We start from the raw sequence: 26,831 nt of genomic DNA, 5'->3' as shown, positions 1-26,831 counted from the left end.
TGATGCCAATAGGGGGTTAGAAAGTGGATAATAGGAAAAAGTATTCATTGGCAAATTAGATAAATCCCCAATAATATTACAGGTCAATGAAATATCTTCTTGGAAATCACACAACAAAACTATGACATCAGAAGACTGATTACCCCTTAGTGGAAGATAGAGAAGAATTACAAGTGAAGAATGTCTAGACTCTGAAAAGAGATGAAGCACTAATAGTTCCAAGGAGGTAAGCTCATCTACTAACGGTCAAATGTTAGTGAAAGACCCAGAATAGCCAAAGATATCCTAAGCAAGAGCAAAACTGGAAGAATCATATTGCCTGACTTCAAATTATACTGTAGACCCAAACAGCATGGCACTGCTATACAGACAGACATGTAGACCAGTGGAACAGAATAGAGAGCCCAAAAAATAAATTCATACATCTACAGTAAACTCATTTTTAAAAAAGGTTCCAAAAACATACTTTGGGGAAAGGACAGTCTCTTCAATAAATGGTGCTGGGAAAACTGGATATCTGTATGCAGAAGAATGAAACTAGATCCCTATCTCTCGCCATATACAAAAATCAAAAAAAATGGATTGCAAACTTAAATCTAAAACCGGAAACTATGCAACTATTAAAAGAAAATATTAGGGAAACTTTTCAAGACATAGTGGTCTGGGCAAACACTTCTTGAGTAATATCCCAAAGGCACAGACAAGCAAAGCAAAAATGGACAAATGGGACCTCATCAAGTTACAAAGCTTCTGCATAGCAAAGGAAGGAAACAACAAAACGAAGAGACAACCCATAGAATGGAATAAAATACTTGCAAACTACCCATCTGACAAGGGATTAATAACCAGAATACATAAAGAGCTCAAACAACTCTATAGGAAAAAATTTAACAATATGATTTAAAAATGGGCAAAAGATCTGAATAGACATTTCTCAAAAGAAGACATACAAATGGCAAACTGGTATATGATCACGATCATCAGAGAAATGCAAATGAAAACTACCATGAGATATCATCTCATTCCAGTTAAAAGGGCTTTTATCCAAAAGACAGGCAATAACAAATGCTGGGAAGGATGTGGAGAAAAGGGAACCTGTGTATGCTTTTGGTGGGAATGTAAATTAGTGCAATCAATCTGGAGAACAGTTCGGAGGTTCCTAAAAAAACTATAAATAGAGTCTAGGGGGAGCTGTAAACAGGCAGGAGCCCTGCTCCCTCCTAAGTTGTCAGGGTGGGAGCCCTGCCCAGCCATGGCTGCAGACCTGGGCATCCCTGTGCTCTTGGAGGCCCGGGAAGATCCCCCTACCCCTGCAGGCTCAGAAGTGCCAGCTCTTTCTACTTGGTCTCTCCCTGCTCCCAGCGCCCACTCTGATTTCGGAGCAAAGTTGAGGCTGAGGCTGGGTACTATTGTGACCTGGCCAGGTGTATGTGTGTTCAGGGCAGTGCTGACACGCCAGCCCCATGCTGCCTCAGTCCCCTCTGGACTTTGGGTGCTGACGAGCATGGGAGGGAGGCAGAGGGTAGGCTGAGGGTGGCTTGGTGCAGGCCTGCAGGTGCCTCTTGGCGTGAACAGCCTGGGTGCCATGGATGATATGACTGATGGTGGCAGGAGGCCGACAGGTTCCTGGGTGGAAAGGGGTGGGTCCCCAGTGAAGCTTCACCTTCAGGCCAGAAACGGCCTGAACCATGGGGACTGGGCTGTCAGTTCTGGGTGGAGTCCATGGCCCTGAGTGAGAACTTATGGTGCTTTTTCCAGGCCTACCCATGAACCAATTAGCATGCACGTCCTCCCTTCTGAAACCCATAAAAACTCTGGACTCAGCCAAACTCACGGAGATGAGACAACCTGCCTGCAGACAGGGGTTACCCACTCCAAGTCTCCTCTCCCCTGAGGGCTGAACACTCGATGGGACAACCTGCCTGTAGATAGGAGCTACCCATTCCAGGTCTCCTCTCTGCTGAGGGTTGTACACTTGTCAGGACAACCTGCCTGTGCATAGGAGCTACTCAATCCTGGTCTCCTCTCTGGTGAGAACTGGACACTTGCAGGGATGACCTGCTCGCGGAAAGGAGCTTCCCACTTTGGATCTCCAGTTGTACATATACATCATTCTTCCTGGATGCAGGTCAAGATCTCAGGACCTGCTGAATGGCAGGACTGAAAGAGCTGTAACACAAACGGCTGAAACATGCCCCACTGCTCGCCACACTGTGGAAGATGAGAAGGAGAGAAGAGCTGCAGTTCTTTGAGAAGCCTGACCCAGGCACTCCCTGAGTCACGGCTGTGACACCCTCTTTGGGCTCTGCGGTTCCTGGCGTCTCCAAGTTTCCAGGCGCCACCGCATTCCCCTTGTCCAGACGGCCTGCAGTGGAAGCCACGTACAACACGTTTAGTACAACTGCAGCCTCACATGCAGCTGGCACCTGTGCTGGTGCCTGGAGTTGCCTGCCCCATTGCAGCAGCCAGCGTGCCTGGTTGTGCAGTGGCCGGACCCCAAGCTCTCTTGCCCACACACCCCTCACTGTTCCATGCCTGGCTCACCCTTGGGAGGTGTGGGATCTGGGCCAGTAGCACAAGTTGAGTGCAGCCTGCTGAGCTGAGTATGCAGAATGAGCCCAAAGGGCGTGAGCAATACTCAGGGCAGAAGGCGCTGCCAGTCACAGGTTTCTGGCTGGCAAAGCAACACCCCAAGGATCCTGCGACACTACCATATGATCCAGCAATCCTGGTCCTATGTATATACCCAAAAGAAAGGAAATCAGTATATTGAAGAGATATCTGCAGTTCCGTATTTGTTGCAGCACTACTCACAATAGCCAAGATTTGGAAGTAACTTAAGTGTCCACTAACAGACAAATGGATAAACAAAATGTGGTGCATATACACAGTGGAGAACTATTCAGCCATAAAAAAGAACGAGACCTTGTCATGTACAACAACATGGATGGAACTGGAGTCATTACGTTAAGTGAAATAAGCCAGGCACAGAAAGTCAAACATTGCGTGTTCTCACTTATCTGTCATTAAACTCATGGAGACAGAGACTAGGGGATGGTTACCAGCTAGGAAGGGTAGTCAGGGCTGGGGAGGGGTTGGTGGAAAGGGGGGTCATGGCTAATGGATACAAAACATAAAAGAATAAATAAGACCTAGTATTTGCTAGCACAACAGGGTGACTATAGTAAAAAATAATTTAATCAAACATTTACAAATAACTAAAAGAGTATAAATGGATTGTGTGAAACACAAAGGATAACTGCTTGAGGTGATAGATATATTATTTACCCTGATGTGATTATTACACATTGCATGCCTATATCAAAATATCTCATGTAACCATATATATATACACATACGTGTGTGTGTGTGTGTATATATATACATGCACGTGCACACACACACATACCCACAAAAATTAAAAAAAAAAAAAAGAAAGTGAGAATAAAAGATGTCTGGTATATTCTCTTCTCTCTGCTTTAACTCTTCCAAGCCTCCTAAGGGTTGACTTAGTTTGAAGAGACCCTTTTTTCTTCCCATGCTTCATCATTTTGCTGAATTCTCTCCTAATGCTTTGAGAAAGCAGAACCCATCCTCCAGTTTAAGGGTCTGCTCTGGGAGCCTGCAATGACTATCAGGAGCAGTGACCTCGAATTTGTGTTTCAGTGAGGGTAAGGTTAAATGTCATCTGCCTGGAGGCTCATATTTGGATCAAAAAAACAAAATCAACACAAACTTCAACTCACCATTTATTCTGTAGTCATTTCAGCCCCATCTATTCTGTAAGAAGCCCTGTTATACAGACCTCTGGCACAGTTACTTTCCACTTTGGGGAGGATGTCTTCTCTTTTTCCTTAGACAAACTGCTTGTTCTCTGACACCCTGTTTTGTGGCAATGGATTTTAGAGCATCAGGTCTCCAATGTGTAATTGACTTACTAATATGGTCAAATAAATTAGGAAAAATATCAACAAACCACTTATTATAAGCAATCAATTCTGGTCGTAAAGAATCAAGTGAGTACTCAACTATCCTATGGGATAGGTAGGATTTGTGTTGCCTTTTCCCTTCCCATTCATCACAGGATTTGCTGCCTTTAATTTGAGGAAATCAGATCAAATCAAATTAGGCTCCCACATCACAACCTTAGGCTCCCACATCACAACCTCATTAGGTTGTATCAACTCAATACTCATTACATGAAGTTCACAACAAGCTTCCTGTATTTTATTAAAACATTTAAAAATAAGGCTGGCTGGGCTGGGCACAGTGGTTTATGCTTGTAATCCTAGCACTTTGGGAGGCCGAAGTGGGCAGATCACTTGAGGTCAGGAGTTCGAGACCAGCTTGGCCAAATTGGTGAAACCCCGTCTCTACTAAAAATACAAAAAAGTTAGCTGGGTGAGGTGGCAGGCACCTGTAATATCCCAGCTACTAGTGAGGCTGAGGCAGGAGAATTGCTTGAACCCAGGAGGCAGAGGTTGCAGTGAGCCGAAATCGCATCATTGCACTCCAGCCTGGGTGACAGGGTAAGACTTTGTCTCGGGGGAAGAAAAAAAAAAAAATGCTGGGTGCAGTGGCTCATCCCTGTAATTCCAGCACTTTGGGAGGACAATGTGGGTGGATCGCTTGAACTTGAGTTTGAGACCAGCCTGGGCAACATAGTAAGACCCTGTCTCTACAAATAAAAAAAATTAGGCATGGTGGCATGTGCCTGTGGTCACAGCTACACAGGAGGCTAAGGCAGGAGGACTGCCAGAACCCAGGAGGTTGAGACTTCAGTGAGCCATGACTGCGCCACTGCACTCCAGCCTGAGTGACTGAGTGAGATCCTGTCTCAAAAAAATAAAACAAACAAACCCCACAAAAATACACACATAATAAGGCAGGAGAGTCTTCTAATCTGTTAAAATGATACACACACACACACACAAAAATATTAATCTGAGAGCTGTTCCTATGGAACGGAAAGCTAGATACCATAAAAATTGAGATAATGAGGAACAGAAACAGAACAAAGAGTGGAGATTTATTCAGGGCGAGCCTAAAGCGATCTAGAAATATTAAGCAGTAACTGGACAGCACCACAAGGCTGGTAGCTCCGACTGTCTATTCTATCAGCCATAAATTTCTACTATCAGAGTCACTAAAAGGTTGTCTAACAAAGGCCGATGACTACTTCTCTCAAATGTCTTATTTTAAATGCACAAGCTGCCTCAAATAGGTTTTCCATCTCTCTACTATTAGTATAATAGCAGGGATTTGCTTATTAAATTAGTGAGTTAATCTGATATCTCAGTGCCCAAGGGACGAAAACATAGGACAGATTAAGTTCAGGGTATGTCAGAAGGCTGACAGTGATGAACAGTGGGAAACAGAGAGCAGAATGAGGTGGTGTGTTCTAAGGTTTGTGATTGCTTCAAGGGGCATATTTTACCTAAACTGCAAATCTAAAAGATTCTTCAGTGATATTCTGCTTACAGTTTGATAAACACACACACACACACACACACACACACACACACACTCTCTCTCTCTCTCTCTCTCTCTCTCTCTTTCTCTCTCACCCTACTCACCTTGTTACTCATTTATTTCTATGACAATGATACGTCTATGTAACATTAGGTCATTCTCTCTGGTAGTCAAGTCCTTGCCCAGATTCTGAGACAATAAGCAGTCTGGTATTCAAAATAATGAAAACTCAATCTCAGCTGTAGCATTAACCTCTGGCTCTGCTATTTCCTGTTTCCAGCTTTTGTCAATTACTGACTCTTTTCAGCTCAGGCAGAAGCTACCTCCTTGGGTAGCCTATTTCAGGAGAAGATCAACTACTTTTTGGCATCAGTAGAATATTTGCATCTATATCTAACTTCCGAATAAGGTCAACAAGTTCAGGGTGAACAATTGAGTGCTGAAAGCCCAGGAAAATGGACTAGAAAGGATAAGAATGTTGTGTTGCCTCTGGAAGCTCTCCTTACACTGCAGAGATATACATATCAGGCACTGGCTTACCTGGTGTGATTTCAGAGGCACTGAATTGGTCTCCTCTGATCTACTGAAATACGTTAGATGCTTTAGACAGAAGCTGGAGAGAAAGTAGAGAACAGAAGGGGAAAGAATGTGCAAGAAGTGGAGGCTGAAGGCCACAGAGACAAACCCTGCCTGGAGTCCTGCTAATCAGACCTGCCTCAAATGGAAAACAAGTGCAGCCAGCTGCTTTGAAAGACCAGCTTGGGCTTTGCCAAGAGCATTAAATTCTTAGTGAATTTCCATCTCATTGACCTAGGGAGCCTTAAGCACTGAGATCAATACTTCAGTACTTTAGTAACAAGGTTGGTGCCAGCCTTTGCTGGGGAGGGGGTTGAATTCCAACTGAAATGAAATCTAAGAAGGCTTTTTCTGATAACTCCTGGTACTGTTTACAATTTTACTCTCTGCCATCAAGTGAAATAAGATGATCTCTCAGCAGCCATGTTACTCAGTCACCAGGGAATGAACTATACCGGATTTGAAGCTGGAAGTACCTGCTCTTCTTGTCCCAGTGCATCAGCTGGTTGCTGCAAAACTCCTAGATAATAGGCAATGTTGAGAAGGCAAGCCTGTATAGTCATGATATGGCTGTATAAAAGCCATATTTTCTCCTTTGAGAGTCCCTGGGGATTTCATCTGTTGTAGGGATACTATTAATTCAGTGGTAGTCTGGTTGCCTTGGACCTCAGCTTTCAACCCTCTGAGATGTCCCAGGATCTAAGGTCAGCTAGCAAAGTTTCTCTGGGAACTGATCTCAAAGCATTTAGGCAAGTCTACATTAGTTTCTTTTTCCTATATATGTAGTTGCCAGTTCTGTGTATTAAATATTGACAACAGCTCTAGTAGGATTTATACTAAAAGCCTTTTGGGAACACCATACAATTCACAGAAGGGACTCGGACTGTTTTTATCGTTTCTTTTTAAAATCTTGTGCTCCAAAATGATAATAGCAGAAGATGGCTGTCGCTATCCGATTAGCCACAGGATTTAACTAAGTTACACCAGAAGGGTCTATTACTGCAGGGTGAGGGGAGGAAAAAGAACATACCCCGAATGCTTCTTTTACTCTGTACTATTCTAGGCATCATATTATATGACCTCATTTAACTTCTCAACAACTCTAGAAAAAAGGCATTATTATTGCTCTTATGTAAATAAGACAACTAAGTCTTAGAAACACTATGCAACTTTTTCCAAAGGTCACAGTTCTTAGAAGAGGCAGGATTTATATGCAGGTAATTTGACTCAAGAGTTTGTGTTCTTTCCATTACAGCATGTTTCTTTAAAAAAGCTTCCCTCTCAGGGAAAATACTACAGAGTCTATTGCCTGGCTTAATATCTTCATCATAATGTGGAACTAATTTTCTGTTGAATCAGCATGGAGTAGGCTGAGCGGCATGCCCACAGTACAGTTGTCTCTAATAAGGTCTGGTGAAGGACACAGTGAAGGGCAATAAAACCCCAGCATGAACACAGAGTTTTATTCTTTCTGATGAGTCACATGTGAGGCATAGTCAAATCTGGCCTCTTCTTTTTGAGCCAAAATAAGCTCTGCATTTGCCAGCTATGTTGTTGGTGTCTTCTTTGTTTCCATGAAGTCAGTAATATACCCGGCTTTTGAAAACACCAACTTTATTAAAGGAATACTGCTTTAAAAATGTTAGTACAAAGGAGTAAAAGCAGACCCCCACCAGGATGCCAGAGAACTAGGTTTCATGCAATAAAAAGGGAAACAGTTTCATATCTAGCCTGGTTTGAGTTGAGAAAAATTCTCAATTCAGGTTGAAGCTCACTGGGAAACAGTGCTGGGGTAAATCAGTGACCCTGCTGCATGTGTGGAGTGGGGGAGTGGCGGGATATATCATGCACTTGCCATCCCTATTCTGGTACATGCCCTCTCCCTTCTCCCACGTATTAACTTTATGGCTTTGTGCAAGTTGATTCAGCATCTTAAAGCCTTTATAGGAAAATGGAGATAATGACACCTTACGTATCTAAAGGCAGCATGGATAGACTAGCTGAACTCTTCAAATCTTTTTCAGCTAGGAGGTTTAAGATTCTATTTTCTAGTATAAAGCTTAGCATTGGCTGGACCTTAATGGATTTAGTTATTGGAAACTTTAATAATGATAAGGTATTTTAAAAGGGCAGTAAAAATTTTGAAATGATTCTGCTCTAAGTCAAAGAGATGAACAATATATCAATTCTTTCTTCATATCAAAATAATAATACTGAGGAAGTCCATTAAATGGCTAATTTAATTATAGCCTGTGAACCCTGTGGGATCAGTGAAAATTATTTAGAAAAACATAGGAATGTAGGGTAGCATTGTATCTATGCAGATGTTGAGTCTTAAGGAAATAACACTGTAAAACAATAAATTAGTTAACCTCATTATAGCTTTGCCTTGAGAAGAAACACAGATGATGTCTCTTCTATGTGAAACGTTCAATGAAGAACACCTCTACTTTCAATACTCACACTCCACGCAATAAAAAGAAAACAGGCTCAGAACTGCTTATCACAGATCGGTGTCTTACCTGGGATCACAGAGAAACTTGGTTTTCTCTCCTTCTTCTCTCCAGATAAGCCATTCTCGAAAAGAAGGATGTACAAACATACGAGTCATGTCTCTGCGCTTGATTAGGAACATGGAGAGGTTCTCCATTCTCTGCTGAAAATCCTCCCATTCTAGTATGCCTTCAATGCTCCCAGCATTGATGGCCTGGAAGATATGCTCATCAGTCAGTGGGTGGAGAGAGGCCACTGCCACATTCAGGAGAGGCATCACCCGATCAAAAGAAGACTGGGTTGGAAACTTCATATTGCATTGGAGTAAGTAAACCTCTGAGAGCGAAACAGGAACTACTTTGTAGCTAGAGCTCTTTAACACTAGGTAGCCTTTCTCTATGAGGTCAAAGGTGAGTTTCAGGTATAGATAGGACCCTTGACTGAGGGTCTTGAGATGAGAACTGAGTTTCCCAAATGTAGTATTGTCCATTTTGCCATTAAGTGAAATGTTATTCTGGATCTCTGAGCTGCTGTGTATCCGGTGCAGGATGTAAGCCTGCAGGTCCTGGTCGATGGCTTCATTCTCTTCTAGTCGATCCAAAAATATCCTATGGAAAGGCAGCAGCTTGGTAATTTCCTAAAACAGATGGAGAGAGAGAAAGAGACAGAAAGACCTTCAGTTTCCCCTAACTCTTGTGATCAACTATGAGGTTCACAAATTTATTCTGAACGTTGAAGTGGCCAAACAGGGAAACATGATCAAGTATTAGTATCCATAAAGTAAAACAAATTAGTTGCATAGAAGGGACACAACTTCTCCTAACATTGAGACTTAAGATACATTTTTTAATGGGTCTTTTGTAAAGGGTGCTTTTGGAGTGATTTCATGATCGTTATTCTAAACAACACTCCTGAAATAAATAGAAAATGAAGTGCTGTGTAACTCTTTTGCTGTAATTTTTCTCAGTGTAAACCAGGGCATAATGCCAAGTACAAGTCAGTAACAGAAATGTATAAGGATTCGAAGAATGGCTTAGAAAAACTTGGCTTTCTAACCCTCCTAATAAAATGATTATTAAAAAAAAATTTCCCACACAACACAGATGTATAAAATGACTACATTTAAATGTGGGCCTTCTGGAGATACCTCAGTTGAAAGGTACACTTCTAACATCAGGAAGCTTGGCACCTTGGTAATCTGCTGGAAATTCCATTGGGGGAAGGTGATATGGCTTTGTGGCTACTCCTATGCACTGGATTCCATCCTTTCTTACCAACTCATGGACTTTGCTCCTGTGAGTACCCATTCTCTCTTCTGCATCTGGTTCTTCTCAGCTGAGTCACACAGACATAAACTCCATATTCTTCCTTCCAGCTACCACCCTGTATCTCTGTTCCCATTTTTCGCAAAAGTTTCCTCTATTTGCTATTTATAATTCCTTCCTTCCCATTCTCTCCTCCATTTGTTCCAATCAGGCTACACCCCCACCACCTCACTGAAATGGTTCATGTCAAGGGCATCAGTAACTTTCGATTTGCCAAATCCAGTAATAGAGTTTCAGTTCTCATCTTCCTCAACCTCTCAGCAATGTTTGACACAACAGATCTCACCATGATGCACTTTTTCTGGAGTCACTTTCTGCATCTTGCTCCCAGAGAATGTTTCCCTCTTTCCTCTCTCAGCACACTGGCCACTTTTACCCTCCCTTTTTTGCTGGCTCCTTTTTTATTTCCCAGCTCACCCAGGCCTCTGGGCTCTGTTCTTTCCTCTTCTCTAGCCATTCTCACTCCCATCAATAGATTCTTTAGTCCCGTGGTGCTAAATATCATCTATATGTGGCACATGCCTAACTTTATGTTTCTAGCTTAGTTATCTCCCCTGAGTCCCATCTTGTATCTGTCTACTCAACATTTACATTTGGGTATTTCATAGACAATGTGACCAAATCAGAATTTAATTTTGTCTCCAGCCACAATACTTACCCAATGTCAATAAACGGCATTACCACTGACCCTACCACCAAAGTCTAGAAGATATCTGTGATCTTTTTATTGTCCTCAAATCATCATTTGCTCACAACACACCCAGGATTCATTCTTGAGTTGTCTCTCTTGCTGACACCCACATTCAGCCCATCATCAAGTCCTTTGACTCTCCTTCAAAATACAGTCCATTGAAATATGACCATTTCATATGGGCCCCATCATTACCACTCTAGTCTAAGCCACCATTACCTTTTACCTATACTTCTGCTTCAACTCTTTATCCCTTACATTTTATTATGTAGACAGCCAGTTGACAGAAATCTTTAAAAAAGGCAGATCAGATCTCATCACTTTTAAAGGAGAGGCCTTTCCTATATACTCTATCTAAAACAAGTACTATCCAGTTATCCCTCCATCCTATTTTGTTTTTCTTCATAGCACTTAACACTACCTGTAATTTTAGTATACGTTTAATTTTTTGCTCATTTGTTTTTTGTGTTTCTTACTAAAATATAAGCTTTGGGAGGATGGGAATATTGCCTGTCTTGTTCATTTTCAATCTCCAGCCCCCAGAATAGTCCCTGAAATACTCTTAAGTACTTAAGAAATGTTTGTGGAAATAATGATGATCAAATATAAATGAAGGTTCATTTTCTAAAACCTATACATTCTTTCACTATCAGAAAAGAAATAATTTAAAAAAATTCTTAGTTGAAGTACTTTTTCTGTTGGCACAGCTGAAAAATTAAAGTCACCTACTCTACCCGGAAATACAATTTCTCTTGAGACTGCACATGATGTTATGTGAGAATTATGTATGAGGATAACATCTCCAAAGCATCCATTTGGTAAAGCAGTCAGAGATTACATTCCTGGAGGTTTCTTTCGTTCATTTTTCATTTTTAACCATCAAGCTACTAATAATGATAGGTTATATAATTTTCAGTTGTAAAGATGGATTTATATTGATTTATCCATATCCTTTAGCTCAAATTACTTTGAGATTAATAATAAATATCTGTAAGGTGGTGGCCAGGATTAGAAATACAGTTTCTCATCATGGAAGACAGTAATGCTAATTTTTTTTTTTTTTTTGAGACGGAGTCTCGCTCTGTCGCCCAGGCTGGAGTGCAGCGGCTGGATCTCAGCTCACTGCAAGCTCCGCCTCCCGGGTTTGCGCCATTCTCCTGCCTCAGCCTCCCGAGTAGCTGGGACTACAGGCGCCCGCCACCTCGCCCGGCTAGTTTTTTGTATTTCTTTTTAGTAGAGACGGGGTTTCACCGCGTTAGCCAGGATGGTCTCGATCTCCTGACCTCGTGATCCACCCGTCTTGGCCTCCCAAAGTGCTGGGATTACAGGCTTGAGCCACCGCGCCCGGCCAGTAATGCTAATTGGTCAATATATAGAAATAATGCTAAGCGCCTGGCAGAGGGGGAAAGGAGGGACTTAAATGTACAGTCTATTTTCTGTACCTTAGCGCTTATGACATGGGGGCTACATCCAAATAGTGAGATGAGTGTATAATGTTTGAGATTTTAATATTCATCAGAGAAGGAAATAATTTTTTTTTTTTTTTTTTTTGAGACGGAGTCTCGCTCTGTCGCCCAGGCTGGAGTGCAGTGGCTGGATCTCAGCTCACTGCAAGCTCCGCCTCCCGGGTTTGCGCCATTCTCCTGCCTCAGCCTCCCGAGTAGCTGGGACTACAGGCGCCCGCCACCGCGCCCGGCTAGTTTTTTGTATTTTTTAGTAGAGACGGGGTTTCACCGTGTTAGCCAGGATGGTCTCGATCTCCTGACCTCGTGATCCGCCCATCTCGGCCTCCCAAAGTGCTGGGATTACAGGGTTGAGCCACCGCGCCCGGCCTGAGCCACCGCGCCCGGCCGGAAATAATTTTTATAAAAAGAATGAGAAACATTGTTCCAAACCAAGTGTGAATATGTAAAGAATGGGACACCAACTCAGCTACAAGGAGAATGCTGGGGAAAGTAGAATCATTTATCTTTAGCCCATATATTTCTACAGGCTCACTCTCACATTCCTGGTCCTTCTTCCAGGCCATTAAGTGACCAGTGAGTGAGCAGGGAAAGTAATTAGAAAAAAAAACAACTTATCTCTCATTTGTAGTAAATTTAATCTAAAGCCCTAATATTGCCAATTTTTGTTAGAGGAGGACAGATATAGAAGAAAGTCCATATTCATGCTATAGAACAGTTGTTTAAGTAGAAGCAGAGGGAGGAACCAGAAGATCTGATTCTAGGGTGTAGACTGAACTGAATTTTGCATAGCATTAAATGATTAAAAAATGTTAAATGAAAGTCCAAGTGTTAGAGATCATCTTTACACCACTGTCCTCAGAACAGTCTAGAAAAATTGACTTTCTTTTCATGCTATTTTGAGGAACATTTTATCAAACCTCATCCAGAGAAACAGGAATGGGAATCTGAGAGTAATGTACAAAGAATGTTCTTTCTAGATCATATCTCTCAAAATATTAGACTAATTCTCTGGGAATTATTCTTCCTAATGCTCTAGGACATAGTAGAGGTTTAGGAAGCTAGGACCTAGAACTTTTTCAGTCTAAGCTCTTTCCAAGAGGAATCATTTACAGTTTAAAAGCAAACAAACACATACCTGTAAACTGGTCCTAACTGTTACAATTAGTTTGAGCCAAGAAGGAAACCTTCCGATCATTTTACTCAGAAACGATACAATTGTATCCCCATAATCCGGTTTGTGAAATTCTGCTTCATTTAATCCATCAATTAAAATGATGAAATCTTCATCTGGGATTTTTCTCTCTGAGATAGAAAGAAACAAATTACTTAATAATTACCAAGCGGATAAATGAGTTCTTATTGGATCTTTGATCACATATTTCTTTGGAACAAAATATTAGAAAAGGCTTGTCATGTGTTTAGTGAATGCTCAGGGTACATAATTTATTCTACAGGCATGGAAAAATTCACTTCGTAAATTCATTTTGCTCTTAATCAGGTGTGAAGGCTTTTGTCACATACGAGTATATATATCATTATTTTCAGAAATCTCCATATTAATACTTGTAAGGCAGCCTGAGTATTGGAGTTAAGAAAATTTGCACATGGGAAGTCATTTTTCTCTTACACATGAAAAAGCTGAGTAAAATGTGTTCTGTTTTTCTTTTCTTTTTTTTTTTTTCTATCTGACAGCATTAAAGGGAATAGTATCATATGTTCTTTTGGGAATGTCCCCAAAAGGTTTCTGTAAAGTCTAAAGCAGTATATAGGACTGTATGTGAATGTAAATGTGTAATGGGAAGGAAGAGACAGAGTAACAGAGGAAAGGAATCCCAGGCAATAGAGCTGAACCAGGTGGGCTAGATCCCAAAACCCTAGGAGCTTCCTAGACTATACCTAACACAGCCGCAATGAGACCAGTCCCTTGCGTGATCTTCCAAAAGGTGGAGGACTCAAGTGCGAAAGACAAACATCAGCTATGTTTGTGTCCAGTCCTCTCTTGGACTCCACATGATCCTGCACTGACAAAATCAGTTTAACTTTAAGGCTAGGCTGACAAAGCAGCTTGGTAAGATTTCAGGCTTTTGCACTAGCTAAATGTTTACTGATTCTTGGTTGAACAGTCAAGAGATTCAAAAATTTCCACACTGAAAGAACATTTTAGTCTAAGTGAATTGTGAACAACAAGTAAAAGTTATTGGTTAGCAGGATCTCACAGGCTCTGAAAGGGGGAAAGCAGAGGGAAGAGGGCAAGCAGTCATCAGATACCTGGAGTGAGAAACAGGTTTTATCTGAGGAGCAAAAAGAAGATGAAGCTGAGGACAGAAGAAAATGTCTACGGACTTGTGTACAAAATCGGCTCTTCCTGCCTTTGAAAGTCAAGACCAATTGAAACTGAACATGCTACTTTGTTTCCACATTTGAAACTATACAGATCTTTTGCAATGATTAATAAGCCCTTATTATTTTTCTCCTAAAGCATAAACTTTGTAAAAGAGATTTAATTTCAATATCCAAAATACTGCAAGTCAGTTCTCAAATTATGAAGAGTTTTAACAATTACTTTCATCTGTCAAGTTTTTAGGGCGTGAAATGAACTATGGATTCCAGCTCTATTAACAATGGTTACTAATGGAATGGTATTCTGGATGATGAAGCACTAAGAAAACATGAAATTCCTTCAGGGAGTGCAAAGTATTAAGGAAGAAAGAGGAGTTGCTTGGAACTAACTGGGATTTACCCAAATAACTGGGGGCGTGTTATGTTCTTGATTTTGAAGGCTCTGGCTCCCTTAAGCTTAACTGTGCCTTTAATTTCCATAGAGGAATTTTCTAGTTGCCATTCTGCCTGGCTAAGCACCATCAGCTAGTATCACTCACTGTGCTGGAGCTATCTATCCCTGTACTGGTTCAGGAGCGCCCACTGCAATATTTTCAAGCTCTGATTGTTAAACAGCTGGTAGCTTGGAATTGTCTATGGTGGGAATATTTACAAAATAAAAATTGGCAAATATTACAAATCAGCCCTCCTCTCCCAAGTGGCTGTTAAAATTTACCAGCACACCACTGTCCCCGCCCTTCAATTACACCTCCTTTAATAACTTCAACCAGGTTCCTTCATAAGAAAGTCATGATCTTCCAGTAGAGAAATCAGCTGATGATAATGCATTTGTTGAGATTTTCTTTGGGAAATCATTGCAAACACATTCTCAAGTATGAAGATCAGTAATGTATACTAAATTATGGTCCAGACATTTTAATGAATGAATAATTCATTTGTTAATAAAATAACATTTTTATTTGCATAAATTCTTAGTAGATTAAGCCTGTGAGTAAAGCAGATAATATATCATTTTTTCTTTTTAAAAGGGGGTACTTGCCTTCCCCCTTAATAAAGTTAATTTTATTCTAAATTCTGTTTTTTTTTTTTTTTTTTTGAGATTTCCCCTGTTTCGAAGGAATTACTTACAAGTCACCTACTAATGTAGGTGTCAAAAAAATTTCATCATTTAGGAAGTAAGGAGGTGATATTTATCTAAGGATATCATAATTTTTAGGATTCAGAACAATAAATGCAAATAATTTCCTAATGCTACTAATACTGTAAAACAATGAGAACTGTTCCTAAAATAATTCATTTTCCTTTGCTAAATGATAAGGTTTCTCAATTATAAATTTAAGAGGTGAGATATTAATGGTCTTTAGATTTTGACTTTCAAACGCAACCAGCCTACAAGAATGCCTCAGTATGTTCACTTATTCAAATTTCTGTAGATATTTAGAGTAGTACTTTAAATAAGTAGCTTAAAAAAATCTACAAAAAAACAATAAATTTGTGACTAACAAACGATTGCTGCTTCATATTTTGCCATGTAAGAACATGTAAAATATAATTACCATCCACGATCACCACTATTTGATAGAATAAAAGGGATGTTAACATTAAAAAAGTAGGAGGGACATTATCTAATCTTTACATACACACATATAGAAAACTACATTATATCTACATCCATACAAATTCTGAGTTGTTGCTATTTTTGTATTCTGTCATGGACTAACTAAAAACTTTAAATTGACTGGTGCTTAGGAGCCACTGCTCTAGGTGACAAGTCACTAAAAAGGTTTCCCAAGCCCTTTAAAATCCTTATTTTTAAACCCTTGTAAATACACATTCACCAGGGATTCCCCACTGCCTCTACTTACATGTGTTCCTAACAAATATGTGAACTTTCTTCCTTAGTAGTTTCATTGTAAGACTACCTAGGTGCCTGAGAGAAATAAGAATTACAGAGACTGCAAGAGAAGAGATACTAGCTAGTACTGAAGTCAGAACTGAATCCTGGCGCATGAGATTCTTTTACTGGTATATATAGGAATTGTTGAAAGTGAAAAAGAAGACTCATATCAGACAATATCTTTGTTCTGAAAAGCTTTACATAATATCCGAGTTATCTTTCCTTCAGTGTGGTAACAAATTAGTGTCTCAGCTGAGCCTGGTGGCTCACATCTGTAATCCCAACACTTTGGGAGGCTGAGGTGGGACGATGGCTTGAGTCCAGGAGTTCCAGACCAGCCTGGGCAACATCGTGAGACACTATCTTTACAAAAAATAGAAAAAAATTAGCCAAGTATGATGGTGCGCTTCTGTAGTCCTAGTTACTCAGGCAGGAGGATTGCTTGGGCTCAAGAGGTCAAGGCTGCTGTGAGCTATAATCTTGTCACTGTACTCCAGCCTGGGTGACAAGAGTGAGACCCTGTTCCAACAAAACAAAACAAAACAAAACAAAACAAAACAATTTGTGTCTCCTTTCATTTCATATTGGCAGCTAAAGCAAAAGTGTACTGAGAAACTTCAAAACTTTTTCGTTCGTTTCACATGAGCATGTGGGTGTGCGTGTGTGTATGTATTTTAATCACTGTACTTGTGGAACTTTAAAGTACTGTGAAAAATATTGACTCATTTTTCAAAGAAAATACATAATTTGAAATCTAGCTTCTGACTCTAAACTGAAAGTGTTTTCCATTGAAAAAACTCCAACTACCTTTAAAAAATAACTCTATTTTAAAAATTATTGCAATAAACTTTATATATAGTGAATTACAAAGATCTTAACTATATACTTTGATAAGTTTTGACAGCTATATGTACTCATGTAAGCAACACTGTGATCAAAATACAGAACATTTCTATCATTCCGGAAATTTCTCTTAGGTTCCCCTCTAGTCAGTCCTCAATAGGAAACCACTGTTCTGATTTCTGTCACTGCAGACACTTGTTTCTTTTGCTTAACATATTTCTGAGACTCTTCTACACTGAGTGTACTATTATTTTGTTCCTTTTTATTTTTTTATTTTATTTATTTTTATTTTTTGAGACGGAGTCTCGCTCTGTCGCCCAGGCTGGAGTGCAGTGGCGCGATCTCGGCTCACTGCAAGCTCCGCCTCCTGGGTTCATGCCATTCTCCTGCCTCAGCCTCCTGAGTAGCTGGGACTACAGGCACCCGCCACCGCGCCCGGCTAATTTTCTGTATTTTTAGTAGAGACGGGGTTTCACCGTGGTCTCGATCTCCTGACCTTGTGATCCGCCCGCCTCGGCCTCCCAAAGTGCTGGGATTACAGGCGTGAGCCACCGCGCCCAGCCTGTTTTGTTCCTTTTTAATACTAAGAAGTATTCAATTGAATACTTTATCTATTCTGTTGATGGACATTCGGGCTGTTTCCAGTTTTTGACGACTATGAATAAAGCTGCTAGAAACATTCTTGTACAAGTGTTTTGCAGACATATGTTTTCATTTCTCTTGGGTAAATACGTAGGAATAGAGTTGCTTGGTCATAAAGGAGATGTACATTTAACTTTATAAGCAACTGTTGGCTGGGTGTGGTGGCTCATGCCTATAATCCCAGCACTTTGAGAGGCTGAGGCGGGGAAACTGCTTGGGCCCAGGAGTATGAGACCAGCCTGGACAACATGGCAAGACTCCCATCTCTTAAAAAAAAAATTAGCCAGGTGTGGTGGTACGTGCCTGTAGCCCTGGTTACTCAGAAGGCTGAGGTGGGAGGATTGCTTGAGCCGAGAGGGTCGAGGCTGTAGTGAGCTGTGATCATGACACAGCACTCCAGCTTGGGCAACAGAGTGAGAGACCTTATCTCAAAAAAAAGAAACCGATAAATAGTTTTCCAAAGTAGTAGCACTACTGTATAGTCCCACCAGCAATGTATGAGAGTTCCACTTGTTTTCATCCTTACCAGCATTGGATGTTCATTCTTTTTAATTTTAACCATTCTAATGGGTGTGAAGTGGTATTCTCATTGTAATTTTAATTTGCATCTCCCCGATTACTCATGTTAACCACTTTTTCATGTATTTGTAGGCTGCTGATGTATCTCCTTTTGTAAAGTGTCTTAAATCGCTTGTCCATGTAAAAACTGAATTGTTTGCATTCGACATGTATGGTACATACAAGTGCTTTGTCTCTCACACACAGAAACAGTGAATATTTCCTCCCCTTTGGTGACTTGCTTTTCCTTTTTGTTAGAGGTATTTTTTGTTGAGCAAGTATTTTTAAGTTTGATGAAGTCTAATTTGTCATCATTTTTATATGAGTACTGATACTTTATGTCCTAAAGAAATCTTTACTCCAAGTTCGTGAAGATATTCTATGTTTTCTCTATTAGCTTTAGAGATACAACTTTTCTATTTAGGTTTGTGATTCATCTCATATTAATTTTGGTGTAGAGTGTGAAGTAAGGATTGAGATTCATTTCCCCCCACCAAACATTTATCTAGTTGTTCCAGCACCATCTGATGACAAGAATTCTCTAATTGTCTTGGCACCTTACAGAAGATCAATTGACTGCATATGTGGATCTATTTCTGGATTCTCTATTCTGTTCCATTGATCTATTTTCTATCCTTGCATGAATACAATCCTGCCTGTGGAATTTTGGACCTGACTCAGGCTGGCTCATGAGAGCTGATTGCTAAACGTGTAAGCATCAAATCAGCCCCCCATTCCTGGCTGGTTGTTAAACATTTACTAGCATATCACTGTCAGGACTATTATAGTAATCTGTAATTCTGTACGTCTTGAAACCAGATCCTATCTTCCAACTTTCTTCTTCAAGAATGTTTTGGCTATTTTTGGTACTTTGCATTTCTAAAAGTTGTCCATTTTTACAGAAAAATTCTGCTGGGATTATGTTTTCTTTTCTTTCTTTTTTTTGGGGGGGGGGGATGGAGTTTCGTTCTTGTTGCCCAGGCTGGAGTGCAATGGCGCAATCTCGGCTCAACGCAACCTCCACCTCCTGGGTTCAAGCGATTCTCCTGCCTCAGCCTCCTGAGTAGCTGGGATTACAGGCATGTGCCACCACGCCCGGCTACATCTTGTATTTTTAGTAGAGACAGGGTTTCTCCATGTTGGTCAGGCTGGTCTCGAACTCCCAACCTCAGGTGATTCACCCACCTCGGTCTCCCAAAGTGCTGGGATTACAGGCATGGGCCACTGCAACCAGCTGGGATTATGTTTATAGAATAGTTTAAGGAAAAAACTGGCATCTTCCAATCCACATATATGGCATATCTCTTCCACTTACTAAGTTCTTTAATTTCACTCTGCAATATTTTTGCTGTGCTTTTACTATGTCTTACATATCTTTTGTACATTTATTTTTAAGTATTATATATTTTTTGGTGCTACTGAAAATCGTATTTATTCTACTTATTTGTTGCTACATCAAATAGCAAGCGGTTACCTGAATGTCTGGGGCTGGGGGTTGGAAGCCGGAATCATTGGGAGGCTTATTCATACATACGTTTGGTGGCAGGGCAGGAATGAGCACTGGGACAGTCAACTAGACTCTCCCTGTGGTTTGTGCTTTGCAGCATGGTGAACTCAGGGTAGTCAGGCTCCATACATGGCAATACATGCCTCCCAAAGCAAGTGCTTTGGTGAACAAGATGGAAGCTGCATGGCTATTTGCGACCTCCCTCAGCTGTCACATAGCATCACTTTGTAGTAGTATCCTGTTGGTTGAAGCAGTTGCAAGCCTGCCCTGTTATGAAGGGAGGGCACCCAGGTTGAACTATTAGTGGAAGTAATGTCAAAGAATTTGTAGCCATGTTTTAAAACTGCCACATAGTTTTAAAATTTCATTTTCAGTATTTTGTTGTTAGTATAGAAATATTTGTATATTGACTTTACAGCCTAAAGCTTTGTGCTTACTAGTTCTAGTCAGATTTCTTTTTTCTGGGTAGATTCCTTAGAGTTTTCTAAGGTAAACAATTATGTTGTCTGCAAATAAAGACAGTTTTACTTCTTCCTTTCCAATCTTTATATTATTTGCATGCTTGTTTATTTTCTTATTGCACTAGCCTGGACCACCAGTGGAATGATGAATGTAAGTGGTGAGAGTGAAGGAACACTCTTGTCTTGCTCTTGACCTCAGGGGAAAAAGCATTCAACATTTCACTACATGTATTTTGGAGTTGCCCTTTAACAAACTAAACTTCCTTCTCCTCCTAGTTTGTGTAGTTTTTATCACTAATTGGTGTAGTTTGGAGGGACCGGTTTCATGGAAGAGAATTTTTCTGGGGTGGAGGGTGGAGAGGATGGTTTAGGGATGAAACTGTTCCACCTCAGATTACCAGGCCTCAGATGCAGTGTGCAACCTAGATCCCTTGCATGCATAGTTCACAATAGGGTTCGTGCTCCTACGAGAATCTAATGCTGCAGCTGATGTGACAGAAGGCAGAGCTCAGGCGGTACCCATCACTCACCTCCTGCTGTGTGGCCTAGTTCCTAACAGGCCATGGATCTATATCCATCCATGACCCAGGGGTTGGGGACCCCGATGTAGTATTTTGTCAAATGCTTTTGTACATTTATTGAAATGATTATGTGGATGTTCTCCTTTATTCTGTCAATATGATGAATTACACTGATTAACTTTTTTTTTTCTTTTTGAGACCAGGTCTCACTCTGTTACCCAAGCTGGAGTGCAGTGGCATGATCTTGGTTCACTGCAGCCTTGACCTCCTGGGCTCAAGTGATCCTCCTGCCTCAGCCTCCTGAGCAGCTGGGACGACAACTGTGCACCACCATGCCTGCTGGTGTTGTTGCTGCGATGGGTACTTGCTATGTTGCCCAGGCTGATCTTGAGTGTTAGGCTCAAGTGATCCTCCTGCCTTGGCCTCCCAAAGCATTGGGATTACAGGCATGAGCCACCAAGCCTAGCTTAAATTCCTTCTATGTTCCAGTTACCATACTAGCTGCTATGTCTTCAATGGTTATGCAGTTTTTATAGTTTAGTGTGATAAAAATATGCTAAACATTAAATAACTAGATAGTCATTAATTACACTGTTCTGCCTCAGTCTCCACAGTAGTTGGGACTTATAGCTATTTATCTCTTTAATTTGGTCTATTTTTGATTCACGAATTTTGAACCTCTGTTATTAGGTGCATACGTCGAATACATGTTCCTGATGAATTGGCCCTTCTATGTGTATCAAATGCCTCTGTAGAAATACTTCCCGTCTTGAAGTCTACTCTGAGATTACTATAGTCGCCCCAGCTTTCTTATGCTCCATGTTTATACAGTCTCTATCCTTTTACTTTCAATCTGTGTCTTTATATTTAAAAAACTGCATATGGTTGAGTCTTGCTTTTTATCCAGTCTGACAGTTTTTACCTTTTAGCATAAGCGTTTAGTCCATTTACATGTAATGTAATTGTTGATATTATTGCTTATATATCTACCATTTTGCTTGTTCTATCTCTAAAAAAAAATTCTTCATTTCCCGACTTTTGGTCACTCTAGTAAGTTTTAGCATTTCCAGCTGGAAAACTGTGTTTCCAGCTATTGCTCATAATGGTGATCTAAGGGTGAGTTAAAAACATGGACATAAAATGAAGTAATGAAATTCACTTAGAACAGTATTTATCAGTAGAGACAGTATTTATCAATAGACATGGCTAAAGCTAGTTATGGACACCTAAATGAGAAGCAGATTTATCTTGTAGCAAAATTATTAAAAATATGAATTATGGTTGAGAATCTAGAGCTGACTGCAAGCATTTGGATAGTCTTCTTGAATTGGCTGTAAGGTGTAGATCCTTGTATCACTGTGCTGCTTTCAAGGTACTCCTACATGTGAGCAGTTTCTATATTCATGTATCTGTTCAAAACGTATTCCCTAAAATGCCTACTATGTTCAAGGTGAGGTAACCACTATGAAGGATAAAAGCTGAATTTTCAAAAGTTCCTAATTTCAATAACATACAATTTACTCAGAGGGATAAGTACAAAAGTAATTCTTAGAAACTGCAAAGTGTATCTGGCATATGGTAAATATTTAATAAATGTTAATAATAAAATATAAAATTATTGTTATATATTATGTGTTATGCACCATAAATACATACATATATTTTGAGAAAGGATCTAACGTCATTTGGAAGGACATCATTTCTGACTGTAGGGGGGCAGGTAGATCAGTAGGTATTTCATGAATGAGGTAGCATTTAAGCTGGTCCTTGATACATGGGTGGAATTCTGACAGGCAGAGATGTGAGAAGAAGGTATATCAAGAAAGAAAATAATAAGTAAATATATGGAGGTGGGAAAATCTAGGGACGTATTTGAGGACTAGTGAATATTTTAGTTTACACATAAACACAGGGTTCCTAAGGATAACAGTGAATAATAAAGCTGAAAAGTAGGTTGGATGGTGGCCATCAAGCATCCCGAATGTCAGAACAAGGAACTGAAAGTTAATTCAGAAGGCAATAGGCAATCAGTGGATTATGAATTGGGGAATTATGTGATCAGAGAAGTGCTTTATAAAACTTTATCTGGAAGAAATACATAAAGTCTAGAAGACTGGAGAGACTGGGGAAGAACTTTCCCACCAGGTGTGCCATGAATGGTTTAGAAGTATACTTAAAATTCTTGTGATGATGATGCTAGAAACAACTGAGCCAAGTGGGTGTGAGAAACATCATGAAGGCAGAATTAACAGGTTTTAGAGATTGACTGAATGTCCAGGAAATAGGCTTAAAAATACTTGTGGAGAAATGGCAAGGTTTAAAAAGGTAACAGGTAGCAGACGTAGTGACAGAGGTCATCAGAGTTGAGGAGAAAGAGAAATTCTGATATCCAGGTAACCAGCATGGAAGCTGAAACAACTAAAGATGACGGCCAGGAGAAATTATAAACCATCTTTCCTTATTAGTACCTCCAAAGCCCTTGAGAAAGGTGTCTAAGCCTCTCAGGAATAAACAGGATTGCTCAGGAATTGTATGCATACCCACATCCTTTTCTCTGGCTTCTGGCACTAACAAAACTTTGTTAAGGGTATGGGGCAGGAAGACTTAAGAAGGAATGCACCACTTTCAAGGAAATGGTTGCACTTAGGCCACTGCTAACACTAGAATTGCAGACGAAAAAGGGAGGAAAGGTATGAACATGAGTGGGAGATGGATCCCATTTAATTTTTTCCACTTAAAAAAACAGCTCTCCTATGATAGTTTATGCACCATAAAATACCCTTATGCCACACTTAAGTAGCTTTTAAAGTGTACAATTACATGATTTCTGGTTTATACACAGAATTGTGCAACCATGGATGCCATTCCACTTCACGTGAACTGATGGGGTAATAAGTTTTTTATTAGTATTACATTTTTTATTAATATTACATATTACAGGGGAGATTTCCAACCATAGAACTTCACAACACTGCGCTGGAGCCACACATTTACTGACTTATTTAAACTTCACAGAAAGGACTGAAAGCTCTACTGTCTTCACAAGGAAAAGGCATTCTATTTGGAAATAAGAATGAGAATTTTTTTTTTTTTTTCTGAGACAGAGTTTTGCTCAGTCGCCCAGGCTGGAGTGCAGTGGCGTGATCTCTGCTCACTGTAAGCTCTGCCTCGCAGGTTCATGCCATCCTCCTGCCTCAGCCTCCCGAGTAGTTGGGACTACAGGCACCCGCCACCATGCCCGACTAATTTTTTTTTTTTTTTTGGTATTTTTAGTAGAGACGGGGTTTCACCGTGTTAGTCAGGATGGTCTCGATCTCCTGACCTTATGATCCTCCTGCCTTGGCCTCCCAAAGTGCTGGGATTAGAGGTGTGAGCCACCGTGCCCGGCTGAGAATTTTTATAAAGAAAAGAGGAAGTAGTAGTTACTGCTGGATTTTTTTTTGCAAGTAAAATCCCTTGTCTGTTAAGTGCATCTAGCTATGGAATATTTAGTTTTGGCAATGTGATAAAATTAATCATTTTTATAGTATGACCCGGGTGACCTTGGGCTCTAAACCACCATCTTTCCCCTCCTTTGGGCCTTATCTGTACCTTTATGGAGATTCTCTAGCGGCTCCAGGACTCCCCTCCGGAAGGAGGCCATGGGGTCTTGAACACAGGACCGAAGGCTCAGCATGCTCTGCAGGTGAGGTTCCCGAAGAAGCTGCTCCCGATAGGCTGTCAGCTGAGGTGAGCGGCAGAGCAAGGCAGCAACATTGTGGACAAATTCCGGCACCAAGCAAGTGTAGGCATTATCTGCTTGGCAATAGTGATAGGCAACCACCTACAAAAGAAAGATGAGAATGCAAACAGGCTTATCAGTAGTAAAAGCAATAGCTATGATTATCAGCTATTGAGTGATTATACTAGAAATCACTTAACATCTCAGTATTACATAATACTTTTTTGTCTCTACATTCCTCAACTTTTCCAAATAAACATAAAAGCTGCTGACTCAGAAAACGTCTGATTTATGCAAGATCGGAAATTTGATACATTACTTCTATTGTATGCATATGATATAACCCAGAATAAAATTTATAAATAAAAATGGAGTTTTCCTCTGGATTATAAGAAACAGGAAGCAAGCCCGAAAATAAAGACTTACATTGATATCACTAACATTTATTCAGCATGGAGCAGTATAGGAAAGAGTCTAATCTTTAAACAAAGCATTAGGAATAAAATAATCCAAGAAAAATCATGTTAGTCTCAGCAAACACATATACTTCTATCAATTTTTGGATTACAGGTGCGTTATAAACTAAGTCTTATAAAAACAAAGTAATTCAGATTTTAAAATTAGCATTAAATGTTTTCTGAGCACCCAGGCACAGACAGAAAAAGAGTATCCGAATTAGATAAAAGGAAGAAGGAAAGGAGTGAGATTTTTGTTAGATGTAGGTCTTAAAATCAAAGAACACAGATAATTTATAAGCATTAATACCATCCAGGGTCTGGGTTGACTGGCTAGGACCTGGAATTCTAGGATCTGTTTTTTGTTTGTTACAATCTGCACAGCACTCACCCCACGTCTTCTGGCTGTTCTCTTTGCCTCCGAGGCAAGTACAAAGGGTGATTTTAATCAGGACCACTTTTCTGGCTCATTACTACCCAGAAAAGGGATTGGACTGTGTAGAAAATACAAAACTGGAAGGGGAGATTCAGCTTGAACGTAGAGAAAGCACTCAGCGTGGTGCTCAGCACCTAGTAAATCATAGCAATGTCAGCTGATGTCGCCATTACCATCTTCATCCTCCTCACCGCCACCATTCTTAAGGATCTGTATACTGTCTTTTTCAGTTACTAGCCTTGTGCCTACATACCAGCAACTGAAATCTGTCCTAGGGGCATTCATAGACGTACTACTGGATTCCAGCTCTTCAGGAATCTCTTAGAGAATACCATCTCTAACTCATCAGGCATCTCCCAGTCATCTACGAAAGAGCTCTGCTTTGAAAAGACTCCTCATCTACTGGTATGGTCATCCTAGTTCTTTTAACACATGTTGGAAATGTCAATATTTTTTAAACACCTGAAATCCTTCTCATTAAACATAAAAAACCCCCAAACAACACAGGAAATGTTACTACATATACAAAGCTGAAGATAGGAATTGCTTGTGAGTGAAGCAATGAAGTCTGAGCACAATACGGAAAATGGAAATCAGAGGTTGTATTTTAAAAATCTCCACTCTTTTCTTCAGATAGATTGGTGATTATTTTACCTATCTTAAACACAATGTAAGGAACCTAAAGAGAAAACTGTCAGCAATTGATCTGTCCTTTCAATCAATAGTGAATGCCAGTGGTTATGTCTACATGGGTACAAATCTCCACTTGATAAGCAAACAGCAAACCTCTACATCAATATAAACTTTCATCATATTTCATTTCAATTGGTTCCACATGTTGAGGCTAAGTATAGCTGAGAAAATCAGCTGCAACATCCTAAAGTAAGAAGACACCATTTTAAAGACAAAAATTGTGATATTTAGAAAAAGGATTATTTTACTGATTTTATTAAAAAAAAAAACCATCTGTGCTCTTGGCTGAATGTCATCTAATAAAAGACAATGTTGAAGTTGCACCTTCTGTACTGGCAAGGTTGTGGAGTGGGAGTGTAAATTAGTTCAATCACTGTTGAAAAGTGTAGCGATTCCTCAAAGACCTAAAAACAGAACTACCATTCAACTTAGCAATTCCATTACTGGGTATAAATCCAAAGAAATACAAATCGTTCTATCATAAGACACATGCACACGTATGTTCATTGCAGCCCTATTTACAACAGCAAAGACATGGAATCAACCTCAACGCCCATCAATGGCAGACTGGATAAAAACAATGTGGTACAGGCCGGGTGTGGTGGCTCACGCCTGTAATCCCAGCACTTTGGGAGGCTGAGGAGGGCGGGTCAGGAGATTGAGACCATCCTGGCTAACTTGGTGAAACCCCGTCTCTACTTAAAAAAAAAAAAAAATTAGCTGGGCATGGTGGT

The 26,831-nt window shown here is 40.2% G+C and overlaps 1 protein-coding gene across 14 annotated transcripts in view; it reads right to left on the bottom strand.

The window, feature by feature from the left end:
* The window catches only part of LOC105483054 (tetratricopeptide repeat, ankyrin repeat and coiled-coil containing 2), a 475,702-nt gene that overhangs the window by 66,234 nt on the left and 382,637 nt on the right, over positions 1-26,831 (bottom strand). For all 14 annotated transcript variants that reach the window (XM_011743607.3, XM_071083397.1, XM_011743615.3 and 11 more), the window contains 3 exons: positions 24,384-24,615; positions 13,159-13,325; positions 8,571-9,178 (listed from right to left, as the gene is read on the bottom strand). In XM_011743607.3, coding sequence (XP_011741909.2) covers positions 8,571-9,178; positions 13,159-13,325; positions 24,384-24,615 — 1,007 coding nt within the window. The remainder of the gene's footprint in view (positions 1-8,570; positions 9,179-13,158; positions 13,326-24,383; positions 24,616-26,831) is intronic.

Source organism: Macaca nemestrina, chromosome 17 (genome assembly GCF_043159975.1).
Source record: "Macaca nemestrina isolate mMacNem1 chromosome 17, mMacNem.hap1, whole genome shotgun sequence".
Classification (NCBI taxonomy): domain Eukaryota; kingdom Metazoa; phylum Chordata; class Mammalia; order Primates; family Cercopithecidae; genus Macaca; species Macaca nemestrina.
The sequence above is the reverse complement of the archived record's forward strand: the minus strand, read 5'-3'. Positions and strand labels throughout refer to the sequence as shown.